The sequence below is a fragment of the Sphaerodactylus townsendi genome, linkage group LG03 (genome assembly GCF_021028975.2).
Source record: "Sphaerodactylus townsendi isolate TG3544 linkage group LG03, MPM_Stown_v2.3, whole genome shotgun sequence".
Taxonomy (NCBI): Eukaryota; Metazoa; Chordata; class Lepidosauria; order Squamata; family Sphaerodactylidae; genus Sphaerodactylus; species Sphaerodactylus townsendi.
Window position 1 is genome coordinate 23,791,133 of NC_059427.1, and position 19,761 is coordinate 23,810,893.

At 45.7% G+C, this 19,761-nt stretch overlaps 1 protein-coding gene across 4 annotated transcripts; it reads right to left on the minus strand.

Annotated features, from left to right (window-relative positions):
- Positions 1–1,013: 1,013 nt before the first annotated feature.
- On the minus strand, positions 1,014–13,935 carry WDR6 (WD repeat domain 6). Of its 4 annotated transcripts, XM_048487455.1 has the most exons (8): positions 13,918–13,935; positions 12,138–12,641; positions 7,083–9,534; positions 4,546–4,641; positions 4,060–4,176; positions 2,643–2,761; positions 2,072–2,383; positions 1,014–1,201 (listed from the first exon to the last, which is right to left on the minus strand). In XM_048487455.1, exons 2-8 carry the CDS (start codon positions 12,271–12,273, stop codon positions 1,143–1,145), a joined length of 3,291 nt encoding a protein of 1,096 aa, XP_048343412.1. In that variant the 5' UTR covers positions 12,274–12,641; positions 13,918–13,935; the 3' UTR covers positions 1,014–1,142. The 4 variants fall into 4 exon arrangements, with proteins under 4 accessions (XP_048343412.1, XP_048343409.1, XP_048343411.1 ...); XM_048487452.1 differs by lacking the exon at positions 1,014–1,201 and having other exon boundaries at positions 1,252–2,383; XM_048487454.1 differs by lacking the exons at positions 1,014–1,201; positions 13,918–13,935 and adding an exon at positions 13,779–13,859 and having other exon boundaries at positions 1,252–2,383; positions 12,138–12,273.
- Between the last annotated feature and the right edge of the window lie 5,826 nt (positions 13,936–19,761).

Sequence of the window (19,761 nt, forward strand, 5' to 3'; positions counted from 1 at the left end):
TGAGCATGTCCTAACCTCTACACAGGTGCCCCAAGACAGGAAGAAGGCCTAGCATAGCAGATACCACCAACATGGTACAGACATTAGTGTTATGCTAAAAGCAGGGAGAGCCAGCTTCGAATCCCCACTCTGCCAAGGAACTTGCTAGGTGATCCTGGGCCAATCACTCTCTCAGCCTGACCTACTAGACAGGAGTCTTCTTGGGAGGATATAAAGTAGACTGGGGAGAACAATATGGTAAACTGCTTTGGTTCATACTGGGTGTGTGTGTGGGGGGGGCGGGGAAGAGCAGGGTATAATAGCTAAACAAATACATATAGGGGCTGAGCAGAGAAAAATTCTGAATTAGCAAAACATGTAGCTTGAAGAAGAAAACAGGGTGTCCATCTGCAGGGCGCAGCGGGGAGATGCTGAGCATTTTGGCAGACAAAAAGTTGACTGCCTTCTTCAGGAGATTCCTGTTGTCTTCCCAATGTCCACAATAATGGAGCCGTTTTATTTCTTGCAGCCTTGCCCTGAATCAGGGAAATGCTCTCTACAAAATTATATGCTGAGTGAAGAGGAAAATGACACACACCAGACCACTTCTTGCCAGCACTGCATGTTAAGCAGCTGCGAGTCAACTGGTACTCCTGGTATGAGAACAGGGTTGCCAACCTCCAGGTAGGGCCTGGAGATCTGATGGAATTACAGTTGCCCTCCAGATTACAGAAATCATGTCCCCTGGATAACATGGCCCGTAGGGCACAATACTGTGCTGACAACCTTCTCCAAACCCTCCCCTCCCCAAACTTCACCCACAAAATCATGAAGTGTTTCCCAGCCAGGAGAAAAAGCATTAAGGTACTTGGCAGCTGGCTCTCCAGATATTATGTAAATAATAGTTATGAATAGCCTCCACCAAATTTCTCTGTACTTGGAGGAGCGATTATAATTCTATGCTCTTTGCTCATGGCATTTCCCCAGATTGGGCATTTGCAGGGCCATTGGTTTAGTCGACTATATTGCTGGCTTCTTTTTGTAGGACTTCCGCTTGAGAAACTGTATTAGAAAATGCATAGGCATATTTGGTTTTTATATGAAATTACCTGCTGACTCACGTGTGTTGTTTGAGATCAGATCATGATTCCACCTCCTGTCTTTTAAGTTCTGTCTGGCCGACGCTTGAGCCTCATTCCAATCAACCTGATGGGATTTCTTTCTTGAAGACAATTTTCATTTCTGAATTTAGTAAAGGTTACTGCTGTCGTTAAAGGTAACATTTCTGTGAGATAAACAGTACCCAACCTTGAATAGTTAACAGTGAGCAGTCAGGCATGAAGAAAAATATCAAACAAGCATAGGGGTGGATAGGAAAGTTTCATTATATTACATTGCATTGCATAAGTTTCATTACATTATATTACATTACATTACATTACATTACATTGTTGCTATAAGGGACAAGAGGAGAATTTCATTCCTTCCCCACAAGGGAGCACCAGTAGGATCAATAATGTTCTCTGTACAAAGATCTCAATTATGCAGAACACAGAATCGTGGAGTACACTGTTTCCAAGATCATGACTAAACAACAATTTGGCAAGCTAAATCTACAGGCTTTTTAAAATTAAGGAGCAGCTGATGGCTCCCAGTCCCGCCCAAGAAGAACCCCCTTCCATAGCAATTTCTGAAAAACGATCTCTATAATGGTGACAAGACCACGGGGCTTAAAATTCAGAAACCTCAGTGTCTGAACTTAGCAGACTTCTTTTCATCACGAAAATTACTGGTTGTTGCTAATTTCCTAAAATGCTTCTGCTGTCTTCATTTTCCAGAAATTTGATCAGTCCAAAATAAGGAAATTCTATGCTCACTTCATGTCCCCCCTCTCTCAAATACAAAAAGCTTTGTTTATGCATCTGGCATAATGTCCAAGAGGGCTTTGTTCACACCTTGCACCGGAGAACTTCCATGCCCTGCCCACATACCACACTATACCAGCTGCGTTGCTCACTGTTCCAACACTCTAAGGCAGCTGCATCAGCTACATGGCAAAACTTGCTGCACACGAACGACAGGCTGTCCTCACCAAGGCGCCACAGGGTCAGGCGCTGGTCCACAGAAACAGAAAGAAGGTAGTCGGGGTGTAACAGTCGGACTCCTGTCACCTGAGCCGCGTGAGCACAATGTCTCGAGAAATTTCTGAGGACATGGATGCCATGCCCACCAATTGTTTGCTGGCTGACAATGCTCCCAGCATTCACTTCGATAACACAGATGTGGATGGAGCCATCGTCACTGCCACTGGCTACGAGGAAATGGCCACTTGCTGTTTCCTGGACATGGAGACTATTCACACCACAGCTGTGAGCCTGGATGGTAAAGACCAGAGTTCCCAGAGCTGGAAAAACACAGAAGTTTTATCACAATTCAGTGGAAGGATACAGGACCGCAAGGGAACACAATGCGTACTGGAACTCTCATGGTGCCCCCTGGGTAGGGGCGGGTCCATGGCTGAGTGACAGAACTGGAGAGCAGGTGCCAGTCAGAGCAAGGAATAGTGAACCTAATGGACTGAGGCTCTCATTCAGTATAAGGCAGTACCCATCACTGGGTAGCAATAAAGATGCACAAACAGGATAGTCAATACAGTCACCTACCTTGAAGTTTAATCTCTCTGACTTCTGCTTTTACAGCCTCTTGGGCACAATCAATGGTAGCTGTGATATCCCAAAATGCGAGACACCCGTCAGTGGCAGCGCTGACCAAGAAGTGTCTTCTGTAAAATAAAATGCATTTGCGAAGTTTAGCTTCCTAGGGTACGAAGCAGAGGTGGGATGCAGCCTATTCGCACCTATTTGGTAGAACCGGTTGCTAAAATTTTCTCAGTTCGGAGAACCGGTTATTAATGATTAACTCCACTAGGGACAAAGGGGTAGTCTCTGTCCCTGGGCACAACAAATCTTATCAAGTGGGGGATGCAAAATTGCCCATCCAGGGCCCCCTGCCCCCCATGGCACCCCCCCACTTATGTATGAACTGTATGACATAATACAATATATAGTAATTGTATTTTTTTTGTTCATTGGTATAAAGGTTGGGAAAGCATTATAGGTAAAGATTTTTCATTTTCTTTTTTCCCCTTGAAATTTATATTGGAAAGAGTTTAAACTACTCTTTTAGATTAAGGATTTTGGATCTCTCCCTGTTAGTTTTCTTTCAAGTGGAATAGATAAAGTAGTTATAGGACTCTGAAGGGGAAGTAGAAAGTAGGGAGGGAGGGACATATGGGAAGGAGGGAGGCAATATAGGATGTTTTAGTTGGGGGAGGTTGAGAGAGATAGACAATTAGATATGTTTGTAATATGTTAACAATTGTAAACAGTTTTTGGTTTCTCTCCTTACTTATGTTATTACTTATTACTTATTACAGAGCCCCTAGGGGATGGGGCGGTATAAAAATGTAATAAATAATAATAATAATAATAATAATAATAATAATAATAATAATAATAATAATAATAATAATAAAATCAATCAATATAATTCTATAAAAAATAATACACTACCTTTCGGTATAGCTTTTAAAATATTTTAAACAGTCATTATATGAATCTAGAGGTGGGGTGAAGGGGAACTGCACCTGGGGCGCGCGCGCCCTGCGTCCTTGCCACAGCCCCGCCCAGGAATGCCCCGCCCCTGGAATGCCTGGCCACGCCCACATCGTGCTCCACCCGGTCCCATTGGCACTATGCCACTGTTTGAATCCCACCACCAGTTACTAAAATTTTTGAATCCCACCACTGCTATGAAGGTCAGACTAGCCCAGTGGTGGCGAACCTTTGGCACTCCAGATGTTATGGACTACAATTCCCATCAGCCCCTGCCAGCATGCCATGCTGGCAGGGGCTGATGGCAGTTGTAGTCCATAACATCTGGAGTGCCAAAGGTTCGCCACCATGGGAACAGCCCATCCCAAACTGTGGGTTTCATTTTTGCAGGGACAGAAGTGTACTGGTCACAAGGAATGCATGAGATGACAGGCATGCCAGGAGAACGTGACTGCTCCATCCTCACCTTCCTCCGTCAGCCGTGTTGCCTGTAAACACTTGGACTTTGAGGACACAGCGCTGATGGTGAAAAGACTCTGCCACAAGCCACAGTTTCTGGGCACGCTCAAGCAGCAAGAAGAGTCTGTACATGCAAACAAGAATGGGGAATACAGTTAATTTGCCAAGGGTGACTGAGCAGCACCTAAAAGACTAACAACATTTATTTCAGCAAACACACTCACAAGTCAGAGCTCATTTCATCAAATGCATAGAACCGTTCTGGCTGAAGCTGTCTGCTGGCTCTCTGCTGCTCGGGTTCCCTTATCTAAATATGGGAAAGGGCTGAACTGGGAAATTAAAGAAGCAGCCATCTCACAGGTACTATCTGGTCCCTCCTGCTTCTCTTCCTCCCATAATCTACCACCCTCTCTGGATTTTATTCTAGCAGGTAGCAAAAATCCATGGCAATCTTCCAGGCCCCTAAGGGGTAGAGTTCAATGTCCTTTCTTACCGGATAGATCCATCACTGCAGGCAGCCGCTAGAAAGAGTAAGGGACCAGATGGCTCAGCTACCTCAGGACCTGCCAACACTGTAATCGACATATACCTGGAAAACAGATGTCAGTCAGTCACTCTAATTGAGGCCTAATTGAGAGAGGCCTGAGGCATGAAGATAAATCCTCCATGAATCTGCGTCATCCTTGATTAAAGCCATCTATTTTCATGGCCATCGTAACATCCACTGGTAGTGAATTCTACACTTCAATTACCAGTGGGGTAAATAAATATTGAGTAGCAGTGGGTAAACAACACTTGCATTTTAGACTAACAGATGGCATGTTACTACAATGTACCACAAACTCCTATGTTTTCCCTTTCTATTTTCATGAATGCTTATTCCGAAATCACAAGTCACCACAAAAGGAGTAGCAAATTCCGTGATGGGTAGAAATTAAGCAAATGTCCTTCTTTTTAAATAATTGATGCTGCTACGTCAAATTACAGGGCAGGGCTGTACACCAGAAATCCTGTTCAGCTCCCAGTCTTGGCAACTGAGATTTCACCAATTGTTGTCCACATACTTTCAAACTTCACAGCTTTAAGAACTCCAGATGGCAGCTGAGAGGATCTGTGCCCAGTGCTAAATTCCAAGCTTACAGGATGCTGTCAGAGAACTCTGTGTTAAGTACATATATATGGACGTAGGTAACATAGGGATGTGTTCTTTGTATATCGTGGCAATCTGTACCAATCACCAGTTTATGTTGCAAGCTTTATACTTATTTACTCAATACTTCAATGCATTGTTGAAGGCTTTCATGGCCGGAATCATTATGTGTGGTTTCGGCCTGTTGGCACATATGTTCTAGCAGCATTTCGACAGCTTACTCTGTGGCTGGCATCTTCAGAGGATCCTCTGAAGACGCCAGCCGCAGATGCAGGCGAAACGTTAGGAGAGAATGCTGCTAGCACACGGCCATACAGCTCGGATACCACACAGCACCCAAGTACTCAATACTTCCCTTTTTAATTTTTTTTAATTTTCCAATAATAACAAACATAGACAATAAAAACAATAAAAGAAAAAAAATGGATCTAATTTCTCATTTATAACTCTAAGCGCTCAAAAGCTAGCATTTTTAGATAAATTATGTTCCATAAGTCATAAGCGTATAATCATAAACCAATAATCGTATATATTAAAACAAAATTAGTATAAAATAAACACTCATATATGAGTATCATCAGTTTCTCATCACAGTTCTTACAAGCTACTCAATACTTTTCAAATGCTTATTTCTTTTTTAAAGTGCATGTTATTCATCATAGTTACAGCAGAAAATTTAAAATCTCTGGGGAATACTTGCAAAGAGATTAGAAACCATAAGAACGTTCTGCATTTGACGGTCACCTCCATTTGTACTCTTCCAATGTTGGGGGAAGAGGGGAAGAATCTGAATCCAGAAATTAAGAGAACTGTAGCTCAGTGGTAGAGCATCCCTTTTGAATGAAAAGGGTTCCAGCCTCTATCCCCAACATCATTGGTTAAAATGACCAGTTAGTAAATGATATGAAAGGCATTAACATAAGAACCTGGAGAATTGCAGCCAGTCAAAACAGGCAACACTGACCCTGATAAACCAATGCCTGGACTCAGTATAAGACATGTGACATCTGCCTCCCCAGTGTTAGACCTACATGCTAACCACTGCACAACACTACCTCTCTTTAAAAATTTGTATAACCTCCAGCAGACCTTGAATGAAAGTTCTTCTCAAGGTAGATTGAATATGAATGTTGTACCCCCCCCTCAACAACAACAGAATGTGTGTTGGTACTGTGTTTCCCCGAAAATAAGACAGGGTCTTATATTAATTTTTGCTCCAGAAGATGCGTTAGGGCTTATTTTCAGGGGATGCCTTATTTTTTCCCATGATTTTGCGCCCCGCACATGACCAGATCAGCTGCGCTGGGGAATCTGTAACTAGGGCTTATTTAAAGTGCCAGATGTCCCGCTTTTGGCAGGACAGTTCTGCCTTACACCAATTTGTCCCACGGGGTTTTGTACCTGTCCCGATTTTGCCTTCTGGGGCGCTCCAGTCACAGGGCGGGAAACAGGGTAGCGCCCCAGAAGACAGTGCGGCAGCCTCCCGCGCACGCGACCGCAGAAGCCCCAAAAGGTAGCGCCCCAAAAGGCAGTGCGCTCCTGCGGCCGCCACGCATGCACCCACCCCCCCGTCCCGGTTTTAAAAGGTGACAATCTGGTCACCTTAGGCTTATTTTTGGAGTAGGGCTTATATTTCCAGCATCCTCCAAAAATCCCCAAAAAATCATACTAGGGCTTATTTTCGGGATCGGTCTTATTTTCGGGGAAACAGGGTATGTGAACACAGGTGGGGGGCGGGGGGGGGCGGGGGGCAGGTGGGCAGGGGGGAGCTCAGCCCTGATATCAGAGAAGGTATAGGTTCTGTTTATGCCCTTCCAGGACTATTTGTCTATTCTTTAAACACAAGATAATTATCTACAGATACAGGCCATGGCTGCTACCTGGTCTCTGGGTCCATCTTGATCAATTTGTGCCTATTCTTCATGCGATCCCATTGCTCATCCAGCCGATGGGATGCCAAGTGGATCAGCTGGCACAGCACACCGCTGCTAGAACCGTGATCGGGGCTGAGCTGTAAACGGTAACACTCAATCTGGGCCCGGCCCCCTGCTGAGAAAAGGAGGGAGGAGATGCTCCCCGACTCCTGCTGAACTGTGCAGCTTTCCACTATGGCCAGAGCTCTCACGCTGGAGATATGGTCACCGATAGCTGTGAGCTGAGTCAAAGCCTGAAACTGCACTCCAAAGGCTACAATATTCACCACGTTGTCCTCGCTGCCCGTGGCAAAGATGCTCACTGCCTCCTGCCTGGATGTTTTCAACGTTCCAATGTGGCACACGCAAGTCAGCTCTCGCCCATGCAAAGATTCTTTGAGGACCCGCTGCCCTCTGGGCGCCTCTGTACTTTGGTAGACCACCACGTCCCCGGATTTGATGTAAGCAAAGGTCTCAGCGGAGAGGCGGCGGGTGTAGCTCCAGGAGCGATGGCCGCCCCCGCACGGGATGCTCAGCAGCGCCTCACCGGTGTTGGTGTGCCAGAGCACAAAGTGGGCAGCGTGGAAGCCTAGGACCCACACGCTGCCATCAGAGCTGAAATGCAGCCCTTCCAGCCACTCCAGGCCTTTACACGGCTTCTGCTTCCTCAGCACTTGGAGCTGCTCGCCCAGAACCTGGAGCTGCCGGTAGCAGCCGTCACGACCTGTGCTGTAGATGAAGCCACCATGGCAGGCTACAGAGGTTACGCCGGTCTTCCTGTGAAGCCCAAAGATCAGAGAAACAGGACCTTTGCCGTGTGGCGCCTCTCCTCTAATAGGAAAGTCCAGCCCTAGCCCGTTACAGACCATTGCTGAACCTGAGATACCTACGTTTCCTCTCCCTGAGGTTTTGTCTTGTTCCAAGTCCAAAGGAGTCCTGCACCCAAACAGCATCAGAGAGCCCCGGCGGTCCCCACACAGCAGAAACTCTCCCGAGGGAAGGTAGGTGGTACACGTGTGCCATCGCTGCTTGCAAGGTGGCAGGAGGAAGCACTGCTTTACCACCACAGTCAAGGCATCAAGTGGGTGACAAGAGACCTCCAGCCACAGCAGAACGCCGCCGGAGCCAGAGGCGAAGAGACTGCAAGCGCTGAGATCCTGGCCCGGGCGAGAGGACCAGCTCAGGCTGTGCACTTTCCCCTCGAACAGATTTAGGTCTTTGCCTTGCGCAGGGTTGAGGAGAGGAAATATTTTGACCTGCCCTGAAATACTGCCCATGGCGCATAGGATACCTCCCCCAGCAAGCTCAGACACCTCTAGGAGGCTGTAGGACCGATAGGCAGAATCCTCCAGGATCAATGCCCAGGCTTTAGAGGTCAAGTCATAAGAGTATACCGCCCCAGCGTCGGTCATTACGAGGAGTCGGCGAGCATCCACCAGTTTCACTGCTCTGGGTGATCCTTTTCTTTGAGGGGACAGGAAATTGAGCTGTAAGAGGCTCCTCCCATCGGTTGTCAGCCCTTTGAAGTGCCAGCATCTAATGCCAGAATCAGCCCCGCCTGTGAAGACACAGCCCCGTGCCTCGTGCACAGCCACTGCGCGCAGACCCCGGCCTTTGTGTCCTTTGAAGCTCTGAACAATCTCGCCCTGGTAGTTCCACACAAGGCAAGCTGAATCTTCTCCTACGCTGACGATGTAGTTGTTCAGCAGCTGGACTGACCACACCCTGGACAGGTGCCCGTAGCACACAAGCAAGCACGGGACGGGATCTGGAGGTGCTTGGAGGTCGCTGACGCCCCACAGCCGCAGGCTTCTGTCGTCCGAAGCCGAGGCCAAGATGCTTTTGCTTTCCAAGTAGCAGATGCTGAAGATGACCCCCTGATGCCCACCGATCCTGCTGCGAGGTTTTATCCTGCCCGCGTCATCTGCAGAGTCAGCCACACCCCAGATCACCAGCTGATTGAAGACGGTGCCAGCCACCAGAACCACACTGTCCCACTCACTGCCAACCAAATGGGCAGAGTAAAGGATGCATTTCTCTTGGCAGTGGACTTCTCGGAGGATCTTTTGACCAACGCAGTCATACAGAGCCACAGAGTTGTGGCCAAGAGCCAGTGCCACACAGCTGGGAATCTCACCACTGCCTTCCAGCCATTGCAGATCCCAGATCCAATCATGCAGCTCGCAAAAAGGAAAGAGCTCAACTGACGTTACCGTGCTATCCTGGAGGCTGAACTCCACGATCACAAGGCCTTTGCCCCCAAAGATGGCCAGGGTGGTGGCCCCACCCACTCCTGGAGTCGGCTTCTGTTGCTCTTTGATACCATGGATGTTATAGTTCCGAAGGACCGGCTTGCAGCATTTCAGCGACCGGATGGTTCCAGGCTCCAAAGAGTAGACAGCTATGTTGGGTCCTTCACCTGGAACAGCACAAGAGGTCAGAATCACCACACCATACCAAAACAGGACAGATTTGATTTAAATCAAACTGATTTAAATCACTAGTCAGCAAGACTTGATTTAAATCATGGTATTCTACATAAAGACTCATTCTTGCTGGTATAATCTTAATATTTAAAACCAGATGATGGTTTTATTTTTAGAATAATGCCTGCCTTACCCATAAGTAGAGGAACTTCATTCAAATATTCCCAAACTTGGTCTCTTTTATGGTGCTAACATTATAGATTTTCTCCTCCAGGGTGAGAATAATATGATAAACCTCAGGCTATACACACAAAGATCCCAAGACTTGTTGAGTATTCTGCTCAAAACACCCCACTTTCATTTTTACTGTTTGCCACTCCCACCTCACACTTTGCTCCTTGGGCAGATCTATTCCTCTCCAATGAATCTACTAGTAATTGAACTTCTTGAAACTTAGCACTTAAAAGGTAAAGGGTTGGTTCTGTGTATGAAGATTTGAAGAATAAGATTAAGGTCTTTTTTTCTTATCTAATTTTTTAAAAATTATTTTATCACACTTCTGCTGTGAGAAGAGGCATGTTATCTCCGCAGAGACAAATTCAGAGTTTTGAGAACTGCAAAATCAAGCATGTGTGATAATATCTTCTAGATGGAAAAATTGCCCAAAATAATCTTATTGAAATCTCTGGAATAACATGACACTGTGGCCTGGGACTGTGTCCCATATGAACCTCCTACATGTACATTCTTGCCATCTTTGGAGGCCCTGCATCACTTGCCTCCGCCCCCTGAAGCTAGATGGGTGGCAACCCAAGAAAAGGACTTCTTAGTCATGGCACCAAAACTTTGAAACTCCCTCCCAAGAGAGATTCATCTGTCTCTCTATTAGTGTCTTTTGCAGTGGCGTACTAGGCAAACTGTAGCCCTGGACAAAACCTGCGTTTGATGCCCCCCCGCATGGGTGGCCACCCTCCCCCACCGTGACCAAACAATGATTTTTTTCCACTAGGTCGTTTCAAAGTCACCATCACATTATAGAACATGCCCCAACTCACAAATCTGAACACAGCAATGGGCCATGCCACACAGCAGAAATAATTTAAAAAAACATTTTCAAAATGCTTTCAAAAGGTTGTATTACTGCTAAGAAAACGTTTTATGATGTTGTATTACATGTACAGCATCACTTTTGATGTTATTTAAACTGGGGACCCCAGATTCTCCCTTTAAGGGGGATTTAAAAGGAGAATCTGGGCTCCCTAGTTTAAACAAGTGATGCTGGAATCCACCCGAAACAGCATTATTTTCAATGGTGTTTAAACTAGAGAGCCCAGATTCTCCTTTTAAATCCACCTTAAAAGGAGAATCTGGGGTCCCCAGTTTAAACAACATTGACAGTGATGATATTTTGGGGTGGATTCTCCCCCTCCCTGAAACAACATCACTTTCAATGTTTAAACTGGGGACCTCAGATTCTCCCTTTAAATCCATGCCGAAGGGCGGTGGATTTAATAACAATAATAATAACCTTTATTAGGCATTGAGAGAATAAAAGAAAGAAAACAAGCATTGGCAGGAAGGGGGTGGATTTAAAAGGAGAATCTGGGGAAATTTAGGGGGTGCCTGCTGTCAGGGGTGCAATTATTAAGATAGCAGCACCATTTCAGAGTATCTTCGTGAGACCCTAATGATGATACTACCCAGGTTTGGTGAAGTTTGGTTCAGGGGGTCCAAAGTTGGAAACAATGGGGGATGGGACACCCCCTTTAGGAGTCCATAACTTTGGACTCCCTAAACCAAACCTCACCAAACCTGGGTGATATCATCAGGAGAGTATCCCGAAAAATCCCTGAAATTGTGGTGCTGCTAGCCTAAAAACTGCGCCCCCTGCAGGCCAAAAATGGAAAAAACACTGAAAAAAACAAAAAACCCCACAAATGAACCTGCATTTTTGGTGCCCACCACAAGGGGGCACCCTGGGCAACTGCCCACTTTGCCCAATGGGAGGAATGCCTCTGGTCTTTTGCTGGCAGGTGAACCGCAGGCTATAAAACCCAATTCTTCTTCTTCTTCCCCTTTCCCTGCCACATCCTCTCTCAGCCATTCACCAACCTACCATTATCAGTCTCCAACTCTTCTTCTATGTTTCAAATGTTTTAATTTTTTTTAATGCTTGCTGCTTATAGACTCTGATCAGATGGAAAGGCAGCATAAAAATGTTTTAAATAAAAAGTCCTCATGGGATTATCCAGCTTGCTCCTTCCCTGCCTGAAGTGCCATCCCAAGCAGCTTTACACCCTTCTGAGTGCATTACAGTGTATGATCTTAGCAGGGTGTAACTCTACTTAAAATAGCACTACTGTCCCAATTTGCTCAGCCAATGGGACCTCTGAAACCATGACAAAGCAAAGAAAATCATTACAGAAATATCTGAACGAATTCAAGTGTATTGTGCTTGGCCATCCCAATACTTCAGGGTTAAGGCTTGATAACTGGAATATCATTTTCAACATTCTTTGGGAAAAATCTCTGGGGAGATTGTAAGCCATCACTCTTTAGGAGCTTTAAACCACACTGTAGCGCATAAGATACCCACCTGCTACCAAATGATCTCCTACAATCTCCAGAGCAGTGATCGGAGTCAACAGCAATTCTGTTTCCATTGTTGCAGGAGGATGAGGGATGAGGCCCCTTGCCCGTTCTTCCTCTCTCACACAAGGCAACAGTGACATCTTTTCAGAAAGAAGTGAAACTGTAAGATATGCTCCAGATGTGCATCAGCTCAAAACAGTCAGTAGAATAATTATCGTGTAAAAATCTATGTTGCAGCTGTATTTTGAGTTTGAAAAGGGGCAGAAAAGCTCAACCAAAAAGCCACGATAGTCTGCGCTAATAGGACAAAATCTGAATCCAGTAGCAACTTAAAGATCAACAGAGTTTTCACAGTAGAAGCTTTCGTGACTCAAAGTTTATGCCATCAAAATGATCATGGGACTGATCTGTGGGTGGGTGTGGGATTTACTTGATAGATCATTGTATGAACTGAGAGGAAAGAAGGTCCATGAGGTGGTGGAGTTCCATTGTCGCATCTCCCGTGGCTCTGTGAAAGTGGTGCAAAACCGATTAGCATGAAAGGAAACCAGTGGCATTTGGTGTTTCAAATATTTTGCTATTTACATTAACAGAGTGAAAAGTGTCAGAAGGAGGAGGAAGAAGAGGAAGAAGAGGAAGAAGAAGAAGAAGAAGACGACGACGACGACAAGATGGAGGAGTAGAAGGAGTTTGGATTTATATCCCCCCTTTCTCTCCTGCAGGAGACTCAAAGGGGCTTACAATCTCCTTGCCCTTCCTCCCTCACAACAAACACCCTGTGAGGTAGGTGGGGCTGAGAGAGCTCCGAGAAGCTGTGACTAGCCCAAGGTCACCCAGCTGGCGTGTGTGGGAGTGCACAGGCTAATCTGAATCCCCCAGATAAGCCTCCACAGCTCAGGTGGCAGAGCTGGGAATCAAACCTGGTTCCTCCAGATTAGATACATGAGCTCTTAACCTCCTACGCCAGTGTTCCCTCAGACAGCCCCTTCGTCCATCCAGCTGTGCCTAACAGGAGAACCAACCATAAGAGAACCAACTGAGCATTAACTGGAGACATCCAAGACTGGAACAAAGCACGATCCCTACTATTAACTAAATTAGTACTTAACCTTGAAGTCTTCTGTTATTGGAGAGTAACAATTTCTTCCAGTATATTGCTGAAGGCTTTCACAGCCAAAATCAGCTGGCTGTTGTGGGTTTTCCGGGCAGTGTGGCTGTGGTCCGATAGCTTTTGCTCCTAACGTTTCGCCTGCATCTACGGCTAACATGTTCAGAGGCATGTTACAGTAAGATGTGCTTCTCTCCCTCTGTTGCACAGAAAGAAACACATCCTACCATGTGTTTCCGGTGTAATATTTTATCCAATGTAATATCTCCAGTGTAATATTCCAGTGTAATGTTTTATCCTATGTTGCTGTTACATTACTTCATTGGGTCTATTGCAGAGGAGTATTATGCACCCAGAGACCAAACACTTACATTGCATATTTTAGCATGATGGGAGAAGAGAACCAAAAAGAGGAGAGGCAAAGATAACAAAGGCTACATTAAGAAGCGTGCGTGGGGAAAACGGGGCTCAACGCACCCCTGAAACTGAGGAGGAAGAGGATACATCCTTGCATGCTTTTTGAGCAATATAACATACGGGCAAGTTACTTCAGAGGAGCTCAATAACAGGCAAAGAAATGAGCGTCCAACACTGACAACCCCTCCTGTTGGCGGGAAGGGACTCCGGGGAAAGATCACGAGTGGGGGGCTGACCATGATGGGAAAACGCTTCTTACCTTACACTCACAAACCGCGCCGCCCACCTACCAATCAGGAAGCTCGGCGAGGAATGCGAACATCCGCCTCCCTACCTCCCACGCGGCCATTGGTCCGTGGTTGCTAGGGCGGGCTTAAGCGGCGTGGAGGAAGTTGCTCTTTTAAAGGCGCGGCAGACCTTATTGCGCTGACAGCTGGGCTGCAAATCCATGGCGGGGACTGGATCGCTTTATAGGTGCAGCTCCGCTTTTGTTCTCTGCCGTGGTCGTATTCTCCAGAATTGCTTTGATCCAACATGGCCATCCGTGTGAGGGACGGCATCTTTATGTTGTGTTGTCCAGGGAAACCCTGGCTGACCGTGGGCCAACCACTCTCAGCTCTTTGGAAAATCAAAACTAACTAGGCGGCACTGTTGCCTGCATGTATATGATATGCCTTTGAATCACCCATCGCGCAAACTAGTTTCTGTTTCTCCCCTCAAGGCCTGTGGTGGAAGGGCCACGCTTAGTCCCGGTTCAGTGTGTTTTGGTTCTAGTTGCAAGTGTCACCTGGCTTCAACTACATGATGCAAGTTTCATCATGAAGTTGCTAGAAGCAATTGTAGAGCCTACTGTAGATGCTGTCAGATCTCCTGTGGGAGATCTGGATAGGTAAGCTTACCGCTATAAGAGCCCCGAGGTGCAGAGTGGAAAGCTGCAGAACTGCAATCAAAGGGCTCATGACCTGAGTTCGATCCTGAGGGAAGCTAGTCTTAGGTAGCCAGCTTCCATCCTTGCAAGGTCGGTAAAATGAGTACCTAGCCTGCTGGGGGTAAAGTGTAGACAACAGGGGAAGGCAGTGGCAAACCACACTATAAACAAAGTCTGCCTAGTAAACGTTGTGATGTGATGTCACCCCATGGGTCAGTAATGATTGAGTGTTTGCACCTTTATCCATGCTTACACACTAGACCCCAGAGGATACTACTGGCAGTATATGAGGGAGGTTCCACTGCAATAGAAATTGCACAGATCCCATAACTGAGATCTATGAGTAAACTAGTGTCCTTATTTAATACATGTCTATTCCACTTTACCTCCAAGTTGCTCATAGCAGCCTAATTGATTCTCTCTCCTCCATTTTATCCTCATGATATTCATCTGAGATAGGTTAAGCCAGAGGCCCATGGCACCCACCAACACCTTTTCTGGCACCGGCCAAGTGCTTTTAGGAAGTAGACATTGCCCATTTGCCCAGCAAGGCTTTCAATTGGCTGTGCAGATTTTTTAAAACGTTGCTTTGGCAGTAAAAGATGTCCCAGGACTCCCTCACTCATTCTGATCCCTGTACCCATGCACATTTTAGCATAGGCCTATCTATAAAAAAATGGGGTCTGGAATGTGAAGACAGTTTGCCCATTAATTATGTGAAAGCTGTATCCGATGGTAGTCACCCAAAGGATCTCAGGGGTCCCCTCCTGGTAATATGAACTTAATGAACAACCCAAATAATCAAGACATTGAGCAGTGGCCGAGTCCCAGCTGCTTCCATCTTATCTTAAGTGCTGGAAGGGAAGTTTTCTCTCCCTACTCAGCCATCAACACTTGCCTATTTAAGGTCTCAATGTCCCTAAAGCAGTGGTGGTGAACCTTTTGGACTCCAGATGTTATGGACTACAATTCCCATCAGCCAATTGGCCATGCTGGCAGGGGCTGATTGGAATTGTAGTCCATAACATCTGGAGTGCAAAAGGTTCGTCACCACGGCCCTAAAGGAATGCTTCTTCATGATACATTTACCTTTAAACAAGAGAAGAAAACTCCCCTCTATAATGGACTTCAAATTAGCTTGCCTCCAAAGCTATGAACGTTTTACCACACCAGCGCCAATACCCTTTCCCCTCTTCAGTCTTAGCAAAAAAACATAAAAAGTTATTCTTCAGTCCATCCAAGTTGTAGTGGGTTTTGGATCCCAGCCTGTTACCCCAACTGTGTGGTTGGCTTCTGTACTTTTCTACCTGGTTCTGCTGTTCTTCTGTGATCTGGTCAATTTCTGTCTCCATAGCTGCTCTGCCATCTTTTAGTTGCTCCCTTAGTAGCAAGTATTTGTAAGGGAAAAGATTTAAACTGTGTCTGTATTTCACATTTACATTTACTTCCTTTGTGTAGTACCTCTGTTTCTGTGTACCTCATTTAACATGGTTCTCTTTCTGTTAATTCAGTGAAATTCTTTTCTTGTTTAAGAAGCTTACTCTTCTTCATCTGAGTGTTGGTCCATACCTCGATCCCAGTATACGTATGGTTAATATTTTGGTAATTAACACACCATAAAACACATGTTTTCTCCATCTGCAGGATGCTTTTGCTAACTACAGCATGTGGACTAATGATCTGGATAACACAACGGGCACCAAAGTACAAGGATCTTCACTGTATAACTGAAGGCAAGTTGGGGCAACTATTTTGCAGCTGTGCCCACCACACTGTGTCAAAATGCCGAAGTGACCGCAAGGTTAAAAAGGTTGGGGTCTTCTGGGTTACGCTGAGAGTGCCTCCTCACAAAGTCACCCAGTGAGTTTCACCTGAGTCTCCCCCAACCTGACAAACCTTATCAGGAGGGCTTTAAACTGAGTGAAGTGGGAGAGGGAGACAATATTCAAGTGGGAAGTTCACCTAGTCCTAGAGATAATAGGCTGAAGGTTATAGAATGAACTGAGTGAATAGTTCAAAAAACCAGCAGTGAGAGGGATAAAACCTTAAATAAGCACCCACAGGACATGAACCAAAGCCAAAGAGGACTTGACCTGGGGCGTTCAGACTGCCGCGGTGGTTAAGAAGGCCCAGCAAAGACTGTACTATCTGAGACTTTTAAGGAAACAACAACTGAATGGAAAACTCCTGGTGTCCTTTTACCGCTGTGCTATAGAGTGTCTTAACCTACTGCATCTCTGTATGGTTCTCCAGTTGCACAGTGGCAGATAGGAAGGTGCTCCAAAGGGTGATCACTACTGCACAGAGGATTATCGGCTGCCCTCTCCCCTCCTTGGAAGAACTCTATAATTACCGAAGCCTAAAGAAAGCACAAAATATTCTGAGAGACCCATCTCATCCAGCACACTCTCTTTTTGAACTGTTACCATCTGGCAGACGATACAGGTCTATCAAAACTAGGACAAAGAGGCTTAGAGACAGCTTCTACTCTAGAGCTGTGGCTATGCTGAACTCCGTGGCTTCGTGTTGATGTGTTTGGGGCTGTGTAGGGATGGGTGGAGGAAGGGGAAAGTGAGGATGGGGTATGAATCTGAAATTGTGTGCATTGAGGAATGCTGCTGTAAATTTCGTTGTGCGTGCACAATGACAATAAATGCTTATGCTTAGATGTCTTTACACTAATGCACAAAGCATGGGTAATAAACAAGATGAACTGGAACCCTTAACACAGCATAATAAATATGAAATAGTAGTGTTACTGCGCTGCTCAGGGTAACACTTTCCTTGCTCTAGAGTATCCCGCTCTCCCCCCCCCCAGCTTAAACCTAATCCAGAAGCGGGACTCTCTTCTGGCTCCGCTATCAGTAGGCATCACTGAAATCTGGTGGGATGAATCTCATGACTGGAATGTAATAATTGAGGGGTACAATCTATTCCGGAGAAATAGATCAACTAGGAAAGATGGCGGAGTAGCACTGTATGTCAAGGATAATTACACCTGTGAGCAGGTCCATGACGTAAATCCTGGGAACCAGATTGAGAGCATCTGGATAAAAATTAAGGGGAAGAAAAATAACAGTGATCTCATTGTGAGGGTCTATTACAGAACCCCAAGCCAGACTTCAGTTGGATGACGCCTTCCTGGAGTGGATGACCAAACCTTCACAAAGAAGAGAAATACCGGTAGTAGTAATGGGAGATTTCAATTATCCAGATATTTGCTGCCAAACTCTGCCAAGACTACCAGGTCCAACAATTTCCTCACTTGCCTTGCAGACAATTTCATGGTCCAGCAGGTGTGTTACCATACCAACCTGGCATTGGGGGGGGGGGTGCTTCTCAGGTACCCCTGCCCACTTGCCAGCCTAAAAGGGTGATGTTGGCATTGCAGAGATGGAAAGCTCATCCTCTGGCAATAGCCAAGTCAACCTAAAATAGTTATTTTCCAGTTCTCATGTTTTCAGCCTGCTTGTCATGTCAACACATTTTTAGCAGTACAGCCAAGAACATGTTCTCAATATGATACGGTAGCCCTGCTGAATGAATACTCATTTTCAGCCACAAGAAAACTCCTGATGCCAATGCCTCTCCTGATTACCTTAACTCAGATACTCTCTTCTGTGACTAACTTCTTTGGCCACCTTCCAGGAGACTTCATTGTTTTCCAACAATCCACCCAGACACCTCCCGGAGGTTGTCCTGACATCCCCCAAGGGTTGGCCTGACATGCCCAGAGGTGGTCCATTCCCTTATAAATATCCTACCCCCACCCCCCTTGTCCAGCACCATTGACACATTTCCGTCTTTGTTGCTGTGTCCAACGCATTGCACCTCCCCTGGAACCAGATGCTGACCATTTGGCTCTGAACCCTGGATCTTCTTATACAAAGCATTTTAGATTTTAAGAAAGCAGATTTCAGTAAGCTTAGGAATCTACTGGGTGCGATACCGTGGTCAATGCAATTCTGGGATGGCTCAATAAGAGTATAGAGTCAAGATCAAGGGATGTAATTGTACCTCTCTATTCTGCATTGGTTAGACCTCACCTGGAATATTGTGAACTGTTCTGGGCATGGCAATCCAAGAAGGATATTGACAAGCTGGAACAGGTCCAGAGGAGGGCAACAAAAATGGTAGAAGATCTGGAGTCCATGCCCTATGAAGACAGGCTTAAGAAGCTGGGGATGTTTGGAGAAATGAAGGTTAAGGGGGCTCATGATAGCTATGTTTAATTATTTGACAGGATGCCATGTCAAAGAGGAAGCAAGCTTGTTTTCTGCTGCCTCAGAGATTAGGACACGGAGTAATGGATCCAAAGTGCAGGAAAAGAGATTCCACCTAAACATTAGGAAGAACTTTCTGACTGTCAGGGCTGTTCGACGGTGGGATTCACCACCTTGCAGAGTGGTGAGGTATCCTTCTTTGGAGGTTTTTAAACGGGAGGTTGGATGAACGTCTGTCACGAGTGCTCTGATTGTGTGTTCCTGCACGACAGGGGGTTGGACTCGATGGCCCTTGTGGTCTCTTCCAACTCTACGATTCCATAACATCCCAAAGGATTGGAATGAGTCCTGCATTAGTGTTATCTAACATGATATTTTGTTAATTCTGGATTTAGTATTACAGCACCTCATGAAAAGTTAACAGTAGTGGGGACTGTGGAGGGAATGACAGAGAACTGGGAAGCAGGCCTCAAAAGCAATGTTGAGGCTGTGAGATTTTGATAAGATTGTTACTTATTGCACCAGAAATAGCAAGGACTGGGAATTTTTTTTTTGCATGTTTAAGAAGGCCTGCAAATTCCTTGTTATGTGAAGTTGTTCTGATAACAATTAGATCTGTGGCATACAAACAAGGGTACTATCATAGATTATCTCAATTTACAGAGACAGAGGAGGCAGAGCCTCTTAATCTGTAACTCTCTGTGCTGCATGTATATTTACAGCCCCGTTTTAGCTTAGTGATTTTAGCTCCGAATTGCATGAACCCATTCAAGGGCTGCAAACTGATTACATGCTTGGAAGGCTGCAGCGTGGACAAGACTACATTTACATCCTATGTGGGGCGAAAAACTAAATGCAATTCTCTCAGACTTTTCCATGTTTTCAGCGGGTTAGGAGTAATAGCTCTAGATGCCAAATAAACATGACTCAAATCTCTCTTTTTATTACTTCT

Coding starts and splice junctions, on each gene's coding strand:
- WDR6 (XM_048487452.1), bottom strand. CDS start 12,273: ATGTCACTGTTGCCTTGTGTGAGAGAGGAAGAACGGGCAAGGGGCCTC. Junction 4,642..7,082: donor AAGATGGACCCAGAGACCAG/GTAGCAGCCATG, acceptor TCTGTTTTCCAG/GTATATGTCGATTACAGTGT. Junction 2,384..2,642: donor CAGAGAGATTAAACTTCAAG/GTAGGTGACTGT, acceptor GTGTTTTTCCAG/CTCTGGGAACTCTGGTCTTT.